This window comes from Numenius arquata, chromosome 3, assembly GCF_964106895.1.
Source record: "Numenius arquata chromosome 3, bNumArq3.hap1.1, whole genome shotgun sequence".
NCBI lineage: Eukaryota > Metazoa > Chordata > Aves > Charadriiformes > Scolopacidae > Numenius > Numenius arquata.
Genome location: NC_133578.1, coordinates 30,820,861 through 30,837,259, shown reverse-complemented (window position 1 = coordinate 30,837,259; position 16,399 = coordinate 30,820,861). Strand labels below are relative to the sequence as shown.

The following is a 16,399-nucleotide window of genomic DNA, read 5'->3' as shown; positions in this document are numbered from 1 at the left end:
AATGTGGCCCTACTGCAGTCATTATCATCCTGTGCTTTGAGAACATCTAGGGCTGTCAATACAAGATATATTTTGTGTACAGATACTAATTTAAGGTATGTGACAGACACGTGGCCTGAACTATGTGCACCGTGAAACTTTAATGGTGCAGTTGTAAGGTTTATAAAAGTACAAAGGTTAAAGATTAGCTGCTCATGACAGCTGCTCGTGACAGGTCTATTGACACAAATATGAATTAATTTAATACCTACACCCAACAAGCGTGCATTTGTTCATTACAATGCCAGCTGACTTTTCCATCTTGAGCTGCCCTTTGGGTTTCAGTACAAGAATCAAAAAAGGTCCTTATCAAGTCAGTGAGATATAAGCACAAGAAAAATCTTGCCATTTTAAGAGTCTACAATGCCAAACCAATTGTTAAAACACATCCACATCAAACTCTCTGCCCCTTTCCCATGACTAATCAAGTTTTTAAATACCAGAGTCAAAAACTGCCAAAAAAAACCCCACCAAAAACCCAAGAGGAATTTTGATAAGGTCTGTGACCAGTATCTAGTATTACATTCTAAGAAATGGGATGGTCTGACCTAAGGAAAACACTTATGGTATTCAACATCCGAAAAGACAGAAGATATACATGTAACCTAAAGCATTTATATTCATATAGAAGAGTCAGAAAATAGAGGCCAGAATCTCAAATAAGTCTTCTTTCTAACCAAACATACTTTGTGCAGCTTTCATATACAAACACAATAATATTAAACATTAAATTATACATATCATTTTTTAGAGCAATAAAAACCCTACATTTGACCAACACAATAGCAGCTGCACTGGTGAGACAAAAGGCGTAAATAGGAAATACTCAGTGCAGAGCAGAAGATCATATAAGGCACATATGACTCCTCTTTCAGTACACACGTCACTCCCAGGGATATGCAGCTCAGGACTTTCAGAGCATTAGCAGTACATTTCATAGATTTTGACACATTCTTCTTTCATTAATTTGTCTAATCATCAAAATCTTAGTACTCAGAATTTCCTGTAAAATTCACTGTCACTCTTTTGCTATGCTGTATGAAGATGTACTTCCGTGGTTTGTTGTGAACTATCCATCCTCTTAAAGCACTTTGAAGAAGTCCTTTGCTATCAGCAGAGGGACAGACATTTCTACAAGTGATTAATTTGGATGTTTGATAAATCTGCAATGCCATGATCTGTATGACTGTACAACTTCACATACACATATTTAAACTTAGATATGTTACTCTAGTATATCACAAGCACAAAATACTAATTTGACAGAATTTTCTATCAAGATAGCTGCCTTAAGAAAGCATCACCCAAAAAAGGGTGAACACATCAGTTTCATTTCTAACACACGATATTCTGGTCAATGAAGCATACCATTTTTAAACCACTGATTATATAAGCCATAACATGACATCTATGTAAAATAAAACTTTGCTATCAGAAAAATCTCTTCTTATACAAGGCTCTGGTAGAAGTACCTTGTGTAACAAGGCTTCTGATTGACAGCCTAGTTACTCTAAGCTAAAAGCCTGTTTTTACAACAGAAGCAAAGAGAATCCACAAGACAGGGAGGAGAGAAAGCTGACACTGATGACGTTGATACTGAATGAGAGAAGTCCAGTAATTTGGAGCATATAGATTTTTACAAGCCATATATATAAAATACTTCACTTAATTTTTGTTTTGGGACCTAAATTAAATTAGAAGCCCATAAAGCTTCTATTGCAATCATTTTAATAAAACAATGCTATGGCTTTCTCTATCAAGTTGAGGATATATTATTTTAACTAATATATTTATTCCAGTATTTCATACATATATAGCACTTTATGTTCAAAAGATACTTAAGTACATTCTTTCTTAATTAATATTTACTTAGTAGAAGCCCCTATCTAAAAGTGACACTAATTACTAAAACCATCTGTTACAGTAAATGTTCAAATCCTCAGAGACAGAACTGTATCCTTGTTATATGAAAGGCCTAGTACATTTCAGATGTTCAAATAAAAAAAAAGGTTAATAAAAAATTCAGAGATCACTGAATAAATTTGTACGTTTTCTTTAAAAGAAAATACGAGCAAGAAGCTAGCATAAAGAAGAAACGTCTGGAAACAATAAATACAAGCATATCTGCAAGGAGCTAACAGGTGCAAGAAAAGCTAAACAAATATTATCAGAAACCAGATATATACAGCAGCATTGCTATAAATACTACTTCTATTAAATTAGAGATGACAGTAGCCCAAAGCTGTTTCCTATTTGAAATTAGCCAGTCTAACTCAAGTGCCATTAAAAACAGTGGAAAAGAATAATTCACTTGAGTTCAAGTCAGATGAGACTCAACCAGAGCAGTTACTGAGTTTATTCTACTTACTTTCAAATGAAAATTTTATAAAATTAGGCTTCTAAGTGAAACCATGGTCCCTAGAAAGACACAAGCAATACCCAGTTGCTGGTGCTGCAGGCATGTAAATACTCCTCATTTCTAGTAGTTGTCATGTTACTGGTGCAAAAGGTTTTAACAACTGCAAATTACTTAGATGAAGACCTGGAAGTTGTTTGTAGCAACTACTATAGCACTTTTGGTGTTTTCACAGCTTTAAGTCCACAATAAAAAGCTGCCATCACAAAGATGCTCTAACACAAGTATTTTCAAAGGCAGGAGCACTCAAGCTTTTCCTATCAAAGTATGGTATGATCGTCTCCCACATGGAAACACAAAACTTGACACTGTAAAAAAGAACAAATGTTTTCCTTGCATCCTAGTTATCTGGCTTTTCAGAGAGCCAGTCTCTTCCAATTAATTCTCTGAATATAAATATTGAGAAGATACTGGGTAAACACAGGAAATGGAGCTTTTGTCACCTGTAGTTGGTGTACACACGAACTGCTACACACTTTTTTCATTCCAAAGATCTTTCAGTCCCAAGGCAAAAGAAACTGAGTAGCAGAGTAGTCAGCCAAAAAATCCAAAGTAAAAAAAACCTCTTATAATCGTATCTCTTTCTGACAAACTAAAAACTTATTAAAAGAGCTTACTTATTAGCATAAGCAGCAATTAGCATAACAAAAAAAACTACAAACAAAATGTTTACTGGCTAAACTGTACAGTAAGCGACAACGATGTAATTTGCAGACTTCGTTTTTACACCTCACGGAGATGCAGACTAGTCATGTTTTCAGGAAGCTGATGAATAGCTTTAGTTTGCTTTATTTTACAAGTTTGCCAAATCTTAAGAGCCATACTGTGAAGTTAAATATAATATATTATAAAATGCATGACAAAGATTGGAAATGCTCGCCTTTTTGAAGAATTCAATCATGGTAAAAAATAATGTGCCTAACTACAACACAATGGGTGAAATTAGTTATTATTTGAAGAATACTGGGTCTAGGAAGTGCTCGGCGTTGCAAAGGTGATCTCATTTTGTTTCAACACTGAGCTTTCCAAGTTAAACCTAAATAGCCATGACTATTCTATGTTTAAATTTCAGTACTGCATTAACTTAAAGTCCATAGAGCATTTATGTCTACAACCATAAGCCAACTCCAAAAATCATAAAGCTATCTAAAAAAACCCAGTACTTCAAAAGCGCTTTACTTTAGAATTCAAATATTATGCAAAAATCAATACATTATTCAGTTCAACAAACTGTTTATGAGCAAGATCACTCTCTGCTCTTTATATAACTTCCTGTTGCAGTCATTACCTTCTCCATATTACAAAAAGTCAGGGAATTTCCTAAGAGGTAAACACCAACAATTGTATTTAACTTGACAGTTTGCTTGCCTTCATTTGATAGCTCTCAAACTAGTAGATGGCTGTCAACAAAGGGAAACACCTTGGTTGTTTGCTTTGGTTTCTAAACATACTGATTCCATGTTAAAATAATAATCCTGATCTTATCAAGATAGAATTACATTATTCTAGAAAAATAATTTTTTACTTAAAAAGTTTGCCCCTTTCAGGAAGTTTTAAAAATAGGTCAACTTTATGATTAAGTTGTACTAAAAAAATTACTTGTCCATCAAGTTTAAGAATCCAGTACGTACATTTTTATAATAGTCTTATAGTCTACATATTTTATAATAGTCTTAAAATTGTTTTATAAAGAATTTTATAATATAAGCTTTATCTTCATAAGGAATCAGTTATCCTTCTAACAAATAATGCCCTATAAAGCATGTTTTAAAAAACCCTCACTTGTAGCCAAATATTACCACAGAATTATGTAAAGTCATGAATTTACTATGGTTATACACCTCCCACGCAAATAAGCTTGGAAGAAGTGCAACAAGGAAATACATGCTGCCTTAACAAGCAGAATCTGAAGTTAGTCATCTTTGGGTCTGGGGTTGCTTATCTTATACCTGATATCAGAATCAGGTTCAAACAGCAACAGCAGTTCCAAAGAATAATATTTGACAAGCATCAGTGTGCAATAACATAAGATTACTGTCACACCCTTAAGAAGATACTCCTTTTGCAAATCTGGTTTTATTCATCATTGAAAAAAAATAAAAAATCAAATGCTTATTCTCAAAGCAAAGGAAAGCTTTTACATTTACATACATTGCATACACATAAATACATATATACTGAAAGACAACAGTAGCAATGGTAGCTTCAGGTTGGAGAGAGTGTAACAGTAACTTCAGTACAAAGAAAAAGGTCACTATGCAAGTTATTTGTAACACTGAAATGAAGTTGACAGCTATGATGATTTTTTTTTATTGCATGAGCATTATGCAATCTGCTTTAAGCTCAATCAAGCACTCAGCTTCCAAAAGCAGCTGAGCTGTGCTTTGGAAAATAAAGAACTTCCTTGCTGTGTACACTTGCCATTCAATTTATAAATATAGAAGAGATCACAGATGATGAGTCAAATATTTTGAAGCATTTTGTCCAAAGTAGTTTACACAGCAGAGAATGGTATGCTTGCACAATTTATGCAGAAGTTACATTTCACACACTTTCCCAGGAATTCTCATAGCAGAAGTCAATGGAATAGAAAGCTCAGCTTAATGTCATTTGCAAAATGAATTATGTACAAGGGTAAACTATGTTTCCATTGTATATATTTATATTTTGGGGCCCCAGTTCTGCTCGTTTACAACACTGTAAACCAAATTACACAAGCATGATACTACTATAAGCAAGAGAAGATCTGGTTATTTTAATAGGATTTAGTAAATTGATTCCATCTCCCACTGTAATAAGTCACCAGGTGAGAAGCACATTGGTCTTACTGAGTTTCACTGTAAGGCCTACTTTGTCTCTGTTATGACCAGAAGGTTGTTTCGGGGAAGTGGGGGGAAGAATCCTCATGCCAAATCAAGTGAAGTGTCAGCTGTGGCAAGTAAAATCTATCAGACAGCATGAACTGTATTTTTGGGAGCAGATGAGGTTGTGTCTTGCCAGAAAGGCGTTAAAGTAACCACCAAAAAACAAGAGAGTAAAAAGAGGGATAATACTCCTGTTAAACTACATTAGAAAGAAGAACTGAAGAATCTTCCTCTCCATCTCCACTTCTCAATTACTGTAGTTTTAAAGGTGGAATATATAAGAACGTGAATGAATTTTAAAGTCTCCTACCTCATTATTTGGGTCTTGAATGACCTTATAAAGAGCTGGTACCAGTGGTTTTTTTCGGTGCAATGTAGCTGCATAGCTGGAAATTTGTGTTTCAGGTAATGCCTAAAGAAAAAGAAAAAAAGGGAAAAAAAAAAAAAGTGTTACACTGATAAATCAGTGCTTCCAAGTATTAAAGATCTCCACAAAAGGATTCAGTCTCATCCCAACATCAAGAAAAATTCCTGAAGTTCAGTAAATTTTCAGACTTGTAACCTAGCTCATTCAGTAGCAATTTTTCTCTATATGAATAGTATTTGGGGGCACATACCAACTTTATGGGTTAAATCCAAAAGCAGTTTCAGATTTGTCTTTCATAAAATCATTTGCTCCAGCCTGATATGATGACTCTCTCTTTTGACATTCTGTATTTAATTGGCACTTTTCAAAGTCTTTATCTAATCAATGAGGGAAAAACTTCTTTACTTTGAGGGTGCCAGAGCACTGGAACAGGCTGCCCAGAGAGGTTGTGAAGTCTCCTTCTCTGGAGATATTCAAAACCGGCCTGGATGTGTCCCTGTCCAGACTCCTCTGGGTGATCCTGCTTCAGCAGGGGGGTTGAACTAGATGATCTCTAAAGGTCCCTTCCAACCTCTACCATTCTGTGATTCTGTGAACATGAATTATTTAAGAGGTGTGGATGATCTAGAATGAATATGAACAGCCTCGAGTCCCACCAAGCAACCACATCTGTGGATTTTGCATCCTTGGCTCCTCAACAAATTTCCAACAACAGCATGTAATGAGTTATCATGTGTCATCAATGATGTGAAGAATTACTAATTCTTAATTTAAATAACAGATTAATTTCATATCAGGCATGAAATCCAGTTTTCTTCTTTGCGCATTACCCTGTATTTCACTCAGCACAGTTATCAACATGCAAAATATCTTAAAGATACTTCAGGTTCTTCACAAAAAAACCAATTAATTTTATACAGACCATAGGAAAAAAAAAAGCCAAATATTTTTAATATTTTTTTTAAATTCCAAACATTCCTACTAGTTTTTTAAAAATAAAAAAGTTGCTCAATTAGAAATTTGGGCAGCATTATCCAGCTGTTAGTTAAATTCTATCATCCTGATCTACACAGAAATATATGCTTTAAAAAAAACACACATCGCTATAGCAGTGTTCTGCTCTACAATAATAAATTACTATTATAACTATGCATTGTATATTATGTAGCAGCTGACTCATTTACATAGACCTTCGTATGCTTTATGTGTTACAAGGAGTTGAAAGATCAAGAAACAGATATTTTAAATGTTAATTATTGGATATTTAAAAAAAAATAAAAATCAGTGTTCTGTGGCATAAACCCAATGATATAGCTATCATTCATCTTCTCAGCTCACCTTGAATTCTGACAGCCATTCTTCCACGACACCTCGTTCTGATCCCAGCATTTTCTTACTACTTTTGCTTCTCTCTTACCTTTAGAAGAAAAAGGAAAAACAAAGTAAATAAGAGTTCTGGCAGCAAAGCTGTTTTGTAAAATCCTACCACAATCCTACACCCTGTTAACATATTTCCAATGGAATTATGTAATATCAAAAATAGGAAAAATTGTGTTTTGGACAACTGGTCTCCTTTTATAGCAATGACTAAACTGTTCTCTTCAGACTTCTAGTCAAAAGTACTGCACATTACTGGGGGAGGAGGAAAAAGAAGGATTCAGTGCTTCAAGCCAAAACGTACATTATTTAAGACAGACACATCATCCCATTCTTGCTCCCTTACTGAATATAATACAAAGAAAAGACAAGTGGAACAAAGTAAAGAGCATCATGGAACAAATCATGTGAGATACTGTAATGACAGTTCTAGATACAGCTCAAAGTAAAGCATAAATTTTCATAAAACCGGTTATTAGAAATCCTAGTAGCAGAACTTTACTCCTTAAACTTTGTTCTTAAGGAATTTTGAGGCTTCTCATTCAAACAGCAAGATTTAGTTCTTCTAAAAGTACATTGGAATTCTCAGAAAGAAAAAAAAGGAAAACTTGCAAGGACAACTGTTATTTTCCATTTTACGTACAACAGTTATATTCTCACATCTTTTGAATTCTCATCAATTTAATTCTCAAGGCAATAGCAACAATGTTTAAAACACAAGGCATCATTAGACACCTTTTCTTTGCTTGATATTTAAATAGGTCTAAGCAAAAGGGTCTTTTTGTCTTTCTGCATGATCTCAGTACAGGTTGGCAATTCCTGGAAGTCATTAAGGTCCCAGAAAATTTTAATCTAATGAAGTGAAATGAAGCTGCAGCCTAATACTAGAGACTAAAACCTAAGAATAGTGACCTGAAAAGGAGACTGTAAAATACAAGAGCTGTTTGAAGCCATACTAGACATATGAAGACAGTGATTCTTAGTTAAGGTTTCATCAAAAGTTTATTTTTGACAGGACCTGCCGGTTAACAGCTGCCTGAACAGAAACAAGAAACAGAAAATCTGTGAAGGGACACTCTATTTTAAGAGATGTTGTAGTTCACTCTTGTTTAAGAAGTTCATATTGCTATGTAATAATTACATGCAACAGAGCTGGCAGACACTACCATATATATCTTTACCATTTTTTTTCCTAAAAACTACAAATACTCCTCAGCTTCAAAGCCACTCCCCCCCCCCCTTTTTTTTTTAATATATTTTTCCTTCAAATAGTCATTTTTTTCTGAAGTCTTTTAGTCTAGGATGGGGGGGGGGGGGGGGGAGGGGGGAAAGTGAAACACTTCCACAACCAGATGATAACAAGACAAAGACTGCTACAATCATCTTAAATCCCATAAACACTTAAACTTATCAACTTCATACAAATAATGTCAAGAATACATTAAGTGCTACTATTTGCAGAATTGGTTGTGAAATTTGTAAGAAAAAGGCAGGTGAACACACAGTGAATTATTTACTTTTTCCAGTTTTCTTTGAGATGCATTTTGAAAATTATTTAGGCTCAACCAAAACTTATGGGTATGATACACAAGTTACATCACAGAAATCCTATGAAAAATGTCCTTTAGATAGCCATACTACATGACTGGAATCACCTGGTTTGGTCTCAGAACATACTTGTCTTGATTTCTAAGAGAAGATTTGTGTTTAAGAACAGATCAGTATTTGTTAAATGAAAAATTGAGCTAAATAGGATATAAAATTTTTGTTGGGAAGTTGTAAGTTCAATGCTAGCAACTCTGTATGAACAGGGCTACATTTAGTATTTAGTATGGCCCTTGGCAGCGAGTCATTCCGAGAATACAAACTCCTGTGGGTAAGGAACTGCCTCAGATTTCTATAAGCATGTTTAAATATCCTAAAAGATATCAGATTCAGTAATAAAATCAATAAAATAAAATTAAAAGTGCAACATTCAACTTTACCTCTTTAAAGAAGTCAGTTTTCTAAAGGAGGAAGAGGAGAAGGAATACAGCAGTTTTTCAACCTGGGATGCATTTGTCAAGCCTTCAAGTACTGCCCTGTTTTCTGAAAGGTGAAAAGAAACTCTGATGATCACAAAATACGGAGAAATACAGTAAAGCAAATCGAACAGTAACGTATATATTTTTTGACCTTAGAAATTGAAGTTTATCAAATCCACTGAAGCATATCTGGGTCCTTCCGTAACAAAGCAATTTGCCATTAATAAATAAATACATAGATAGACAAACAAATAAATAAACGGCTTGTTGTTTTAGCAGGGGGAAGAAAAGAGGGGTTGCCTTCATCCAAAAAGAAAGGCTTTGTCACCTACGTGGAAAAACCTCATGTATCAGTGGTACTACAAGCACACTGGAAAGGAAAACCGAAGCACTATTTCTCACAAACAGTGCAAGAAAGATGCAAAATGAAAAAAGAAAAAAAGAAAAAAAAAGTAATACTTTTATAAAATGTGAGCTGAATCAATACCCTGACTTTGGAGAACATGTACCTCTTGTATGTAATATATTAAAGACCCTTACTATCACTGTTCTTAATACATATTCCTTACATAGCCAAAATTTCAATGTCATTGCAAAAATCATGTATTACACTAAAGTTCACCTTTCACTGCAGGATCCCTTCACACTGAGCATGAGGTAAACAACACTCAAATGAGGCGCCTCCAGGTAATTTAGAGGATTTCAGTATCTGGAGGCCTCTAATAGGAAACAATGGGTGTATTCCGTTCCATGCTGCTTATTCAATTAATTACTTTTCCAAATTACTGAATTACTATGAGGTTCCTTTTTTTCCTTCCCTTCCCTTCTCCACACTAATTAGAGATAGGCTAACATAACAGCAGGTACCCATCCTTTTCAGGCTATACTGCAAATGAACGCTTTTATCACAAGTTGGTATACACAAACCAATGTGGTATATGAATTTTCTAAAATCAACTGGGTTTTTTTGGTTTTGTTTTTTTTTTTTTTTTAAATATGCAATTCCTTGCAGAAATCTTAAATAATAAATTTCTGAATTAAATTCAAATCCTCTTCTTCTTTTCCTGGCAATATTTATGAAGTGTTTGAAAAACAAATTTCTACCTTATAGGCACACTGTAGCTGATTACATACAGATTTTTAAATACACACAGGAGACCTGAAAGACAAATAGACGTATGCATTTAACTTATTATCAGTAGTTTCTTGTAATTATCAGGCATGCATCTTCAGTACAGAATAGCATGTTTATAAGACTTGATTTAAGACTTTAGAAGCTTCCAAATAGAAACTAGCTTCCCAATGCTAGAAACAACCCTTACATCCAGACATGATCCCTGATATACACTACTCTCTAGAAACATCATGGAGTCCCAACTAGCTCTAAGTTCTTACGCTTGCTACCTAGAGGTTCAGTTGTACCTAACCTGCTATCCCTAGTGTCAAAACCAAAGATACAGATCCTAGAAGTTCACCAGGCAGGCCCTTTCAGAGATGCATTGTTAGAAATAATTTTTTTCCTGGACAGGAATTCAAGTTATTTTAGTCCCAAAGCAAGAATCACAGATATATACCAGCAAATCAGACAGAGGAACTTCTATTTCTGTACAGGTTTCCCCACAAAAGGACCAAGCACAGGCAGATGTGCACAGACCTGGTTGGAGAATCAGGCTGTAACAATTCAAAATTTTTCACTCGCTTTTCAGTTTGCTTACCAAAAGCAAAGAAAATATCTGCAGTTTTTCTAGAATTGAATTTAACTAGACCATAATAATAATAAAAATTTTTACACGGCATCACAGATGAAGTGTGTGGCTTCAAACTGTTTTACACATAGAAAACAGTAAATAACTTTCCTTAAATCAGAGGCAAATATCAGCTGTAACTCACAACCAAACATTCCCCTCTCATTCAAATGATTACTTCAGCTTGGAAAATTCTGTTAAAATCCGGAGGCAAGTAGCTGCTCTTCTCCAGCACTGTATCAAATCGAAAGATTACATGGACTGTATGAAGCTATTTCCTTGGAAAAACTTTGCAAGGGGGAATTCAGATTACGCTTAGAAACAAACTAACAAAAACCCCAAACCACCACCAACAAAAAATGCCAAAACACAAATCCTCCTTCTCTTTACACTCCAGTGAACAGCAATATGTATGAAACTACAGCCCAGCTCCACCATAAAAGCAAAATGTGTATTCAATAAAGCTACACTGAACGCCAAATACTACTGTATATTTTAAGTAGCAACAAGCGTTCTTTGCTCTTTAGCACAATTCAGAGCAAGACTGAGAGGAGAACACTAAGCAAACTATGGCAGAAATAAGGAAACACACAAGGCTATTAAGAAGCATATACATTAGGCCAGTAAAAACGTAGTAGTTTAGAGTAAGAGAATACTACTACAAGTAAGTAAAACCAATGAATTGAAGGATTAGCAATTCTCCCGAGTCAGGATTTAGCCTGGCATATCTAAAGAAATTACAAAATCACCAAGAGTCACAAGAATGATTCAAATGCTTTACTGCAAATGCCATTAAGATCCCAATGTTCCTACTACAGTAAATCAAAATTGTCAAGTACCGTAATGGCATAACACCTAGCTGACCTAAGAAACTCCTCTTGCAGAAGTCTATTGAACCTTACAGAAAGTCCACATACAGCTGTTTGTCAAATAAGTCAACTCACAAAGTTAAAAACTGAACCTGTGCTGGTGTCAAAATTTGGGTACAGTTTGATAGTATAATTAAGCCCATCTAGTGGCTAGGTACCATGAAAAAGGAAAAGTCCCCTCCAGCATCCCATATACTTCTCTCCCAACATTTGTGCCATGCATTGATGTTCAAGCAAATCCTGTCTGGGGACTCCCTCCAGTTTAAGCCAGCTTCAGAAGCAAAGCCATATCTGCTGCCTAGGAAAGCAGCCATCTTGAGAACAACTGCTGAAGCACTGAGCATAAGCTATGCCCTTTAAGAACAACGCCAGAAACAACAACCAGTGCACAATGTTTTTTTTTACACGTGATACAGTAAGATTTTAACAGTTCTACTTTGAAAAAGCAGAAGAATTTTTGTTAAGGTTGTATGTGATAAACTCAAAAGTTTGCAAAGGATTAGAATATGGGGCATCTTCCACAGGAATATTCTGCTTATTCATCCCTGAAGAAAAGGACACTGCATAGTGCTTTTGGCATATTTGTTAGGAGAATGGGGGCCACCTCTACTGTACAATCTATTTTCTCTTAATGAATATTCCACACACAGTTTTGTGTGATTGCTTATATAAATGCAGCTAGTTGTTCTGATGCTTTCAGAATGGTTTTTGACAGGGTGTACATTAAAGACCAATAATACAAACTATATCTCAGGATGAAAAGCACCTTATGAGTCAGCCTTGCACCACATTTATAGAAAAATATAAACACAAACTATTAATTTCTCCAATGCTACATTTGCATCCTTCTTGGAAGGCATTTTCAGATGTTAAAGCTTGCTTTGCCCATGTGGCTTGAAAAGGATGTAGACATGTAGCCCACACCTATTCCAGCTAGAATTACTCTACTAGTTCCACGTTAGGACAAATGAAATTATCTACCTGGATAGTAAAAACCATTTTTAAGGACTTGTACAAACAGGCAAGATAGTCAGGTCATGAATTTACAGTACGCTCACTCTGCACTGACACCCTACATGAAGGCTTCACAGAAGTACAGTGAGCATCTTAGTGGTGGCAGCGCCGTGCGACTGTGCCTCTCCGCTGTGCCCACCCTCCAAGCCACCCTGCCGGAGCAGGGAGCGCTGCCCCATGCTGCCCCAACACACTTTGTCACTTTTGTGAGAGAGGAACCCGAGAATGACAGCTATGTGCCTGTCTCAGCCTGACACACAGGCTGTACTCCAGGATTTTCACATGACCACATGTAAAAAGCTCTTCTCGTGCTTACATTCACTCCCTGGTTTGGTGTACCTCTAGGAAAAATAAATAAACAAATATACACTAAGCACCATGTGGGTGTGTCTTTAAAATGAACTGGTTCAACTGCATTAAATCCTGTGCATATTGATTCAAAGTTAAAGCAGTCTGAACTAAGATTATTGAATTTCATTTCCAGAGTGTTCATATCTCTCCCAGAGCAAACAAAATACAGGGAATATAAGAGATTTCCCACATTAATTTTTAAAAGACTAGTATATTTTTTTCCCTACTATGGCTCTACGTTTTTTATAATATGCAGGAAGGATAATAACTAAGCAGAAATTTAGTTACTAGTAACAGTAATAATTTAATATACTAAAATATTTTTACATATGGACTGATTGTTAAGATTCCTTAAATACCAATCAAGCAGCAAGTTTAAATTCACACTAAAGCACAGAACTGAAAAGTTACAGTTGGGAACACAGGCATTCAATGTTAAAATCAAATATAAAAATAATTTACTAAAAAGCTTCTGAAAAAAAGCACTTAAAATAATAATTTTAAAAAGTTTTCTAACCTTATTCATTTGGCATGAAATGGCAGAACATGAGACATTAAGGCTGTTATACCTGGAATCTCTAGGCTTAAAGTTACCATATTCTGTTCTCAAAGTAAGTCACAATCTCGCATTGTGCATTTGCCAATTACAGCTGAGATCTAAACAGATTTTCACCAAGCAAAAGCACACTTGTAGCTCATGCTATGCACACAAAAAAGTATGAAACCATGGGTTAACTCCTGATGTTAACACATGAGCTGCCTAGACATTTAAGAACCTAACTTTCATTGGGATGAGATAGCACTTCACAACTTTAAGTTTCTAGGTGTACTTATGATAACAGTTTGGGGAAGATTAGACTAGTTATAAAATACATATAAACCAAGAGAAAATGAGAATGAAGTTACCAATAGACTGAAATACCATGAGATTATGTTTGAATTGCAGTCCTTTTATTTGCTTATTTAGACATAGATACCCATTTTAAAGACATTTCATACAATTCACTATTCTCTGTATTGTCAAAGTCTGAAATTAAACTTGTTACAGTAATGTACTATCAAAACAGTGAAATATAAACGTCTGATAACTGTCCAAGAACTTTTGACTTCTACAGTAATAGACATCAAAATGGTTTAATCAATTTCTGTCATCAGACAGCACGTTTTTCACTTACTTTTAGAGTAAAAACATACTGACTAAACACATTATTATTTACCAGTCTGCATTTAAACAACTAGCCAAGATCAAATTGCAACAGCAAAACGATTACCCAAATAATCAGAGCAAACATCCCTCACCATACAGATACACCAAATATTACTGTGAAGATTAAAAAGAAAAAGAAAGTGCTACCAATTAGGTATTAATAATTGTTGACATTTAAGAAAATCTAACTATGCAACTATGCAGAAGTTTCTTTGTTGGTGGTTTGTATTTCATTTGGTTGGTTTTGGGGTTTTTTTGGTTGGTTGTTTGACAGAAGCCAGGATTTTATACTGGCTTCAAAGTAATGGGGGAGGTTACATAAACAGGACATGCACTTCAAGAATGAACCCTTTTTTGGTTTTTTGCCATTATATACTAGATGTCATGATGTATATAATTGAGTCTTAACTGCATGATGAATAACATTATTATATCTTTTTACCACAGAGGCTATGGCAAGACTATTTTGCAATTAAAACCTGGTCTGTCTCAACAAAACAAACAAAGCTTCAAGCTGCGTGATCTCTCTCCAGTGCCACTCATACAAGAGAACGTTACTGGCTGACAGTAGGTCTAAAAGAACAGAAAACTCAATTATCAACATAGCTTGTTCTTCCAAGCTACATATACACTCCTCTCATATCTACAATTCATTACAGAACATGGAAAGAAGTGTATTTAAAGAAAGATTTTTCCATGCTGCTTCTGTAAAAAAGTAGCACGGAAATCATCAAGAATGTATCCTCACTCTGAATTAAATCTACATTCAATTCCTTTGATCCAGAACACTCATAGCTCTGTAACAAGAGCACCTTCGTTTAATATAATTAACACTCTGGGAAGCAGAATAGATAAAAGACAACATGAAATAAGGTCGTTAGAACTACATAGGAAACACGCTTCCCCATCATACATACACTTTAACAAGACTGGGGAACTCTGGAAAAAGGAAACCAGGCAACATGCTGACAAACGCAGGTAACAAAAAAACAATTTGAACTTCTCATGACGAGTTATTCCCAAATGCAGAGGTTTAAAAGACCAAATGGAAAACGACTGGGTAATACATTCAACAACTTAATGAAAACATCTGCTCAGGAACATAGCAGCAGCCAAAAGAGAAATCAAGATGTTTGACCACATAGAAGTGGTACAAACCAAATCTGAAAACATTTAAATAGAGCATACAAAATTGGTAATAAGCTCTTATTTGAAATACTGGCCTACATTTGATTCAAGCAATATAAAAAAGTATCTATAAGGCAGAAAAGTGGTTAAGAGGCAGTTAATGACAAAGATAATGAAAAAACTTCTAACCTGGATATGGGAATAATTTTAAAAATTCAAAGAAAAAAGAACTCACTGTCTTAGAAACACATGTAATGAAGTGGTAGAGAAGGCAGAATGGATTTTTTGCAAGAGTAATATAAAATAAAACATTAAAATGTAACAAGGTAGAAATGTTAGACTGCTAACAGTATGCTGTTTCTCATACTGTAAGAATAAGACCCATTATCATAAAATATCATTTAGATATTGTATCTATTTATTTATTTTCTATATATTTATCTATTTATATTTTTATCTATTTATTTATGATGATTTATTATCATCATAGATATTTTAGATAAATATTGTAACACCTGTTTTACATAATTACTTCTTTTTTAGATCAAGAAGAGTAAAGAAGAAAACTTAATGATGTAAGTTAGCACCTAATTTATATGCTTTACAAAAAACTTTTCCCAGGAGCACCTCCTTCATTAATTGCTCACTATATAGGCATATACAGCTTCATCCAGCTGTATATCAAGCTACACGCTAGACTACATTAAATAGCCATGGTATGGTCCAATTTCCACACTGCAAAAGGGATTGACTCTTAGGCTAATCTGATCCCAAGAGAAAATAAGACCAGCCTTGAGAGTGTTCAATTTTGATAGGTTACCTCTTGTACTTATTCAAAAGCACATTTATTACAATATATGTTTCTTATAATCACAAATACCATTGCGATTCCCTATCCATCTACATAAATATATTATTCTATCACAACCGTATTTAATAAACACTTAGATAAGCTGCCATTTTGCTAAGGAAATAAAAAATAAATTCAAAAAACGTTG

General features: G+C 34.7%; 1 protein-coding gene across 3 annotated transcripts in view; it reads right to left on the bottom strand.

The window, feature by feature from the left end:
- LOC141462885 (hyccin 2) overlaps positions 1-16,399 on the bottom strand; it is a 76,589-nt gene that overhangs the window by 43,797 nt on the left and 16,393 nt on the right. For 2 of the 3 annotated variants that reach the window (XM_074145026.1, XM_074145027.1), the window contains exons 1-2: positions 7,025-7,075; positions 5,630-5,731 (exon numbers count right to left, since the gene is read on the bottom strand). In XM_074145026.1, the coding sequence (XP_074001127.1) occupies positions 5,630-5,731; positions 7,025-7,075 (153 nt within the window). Of the gene's footprint in view, positions 1-5,629; positions 5,732-7,024; positions 7,104-9,048; positions 9,152-16,399 lie in introns of those variants that run through there. The other variant, XM_074145031.1, reaches the window with a different exon arrangement.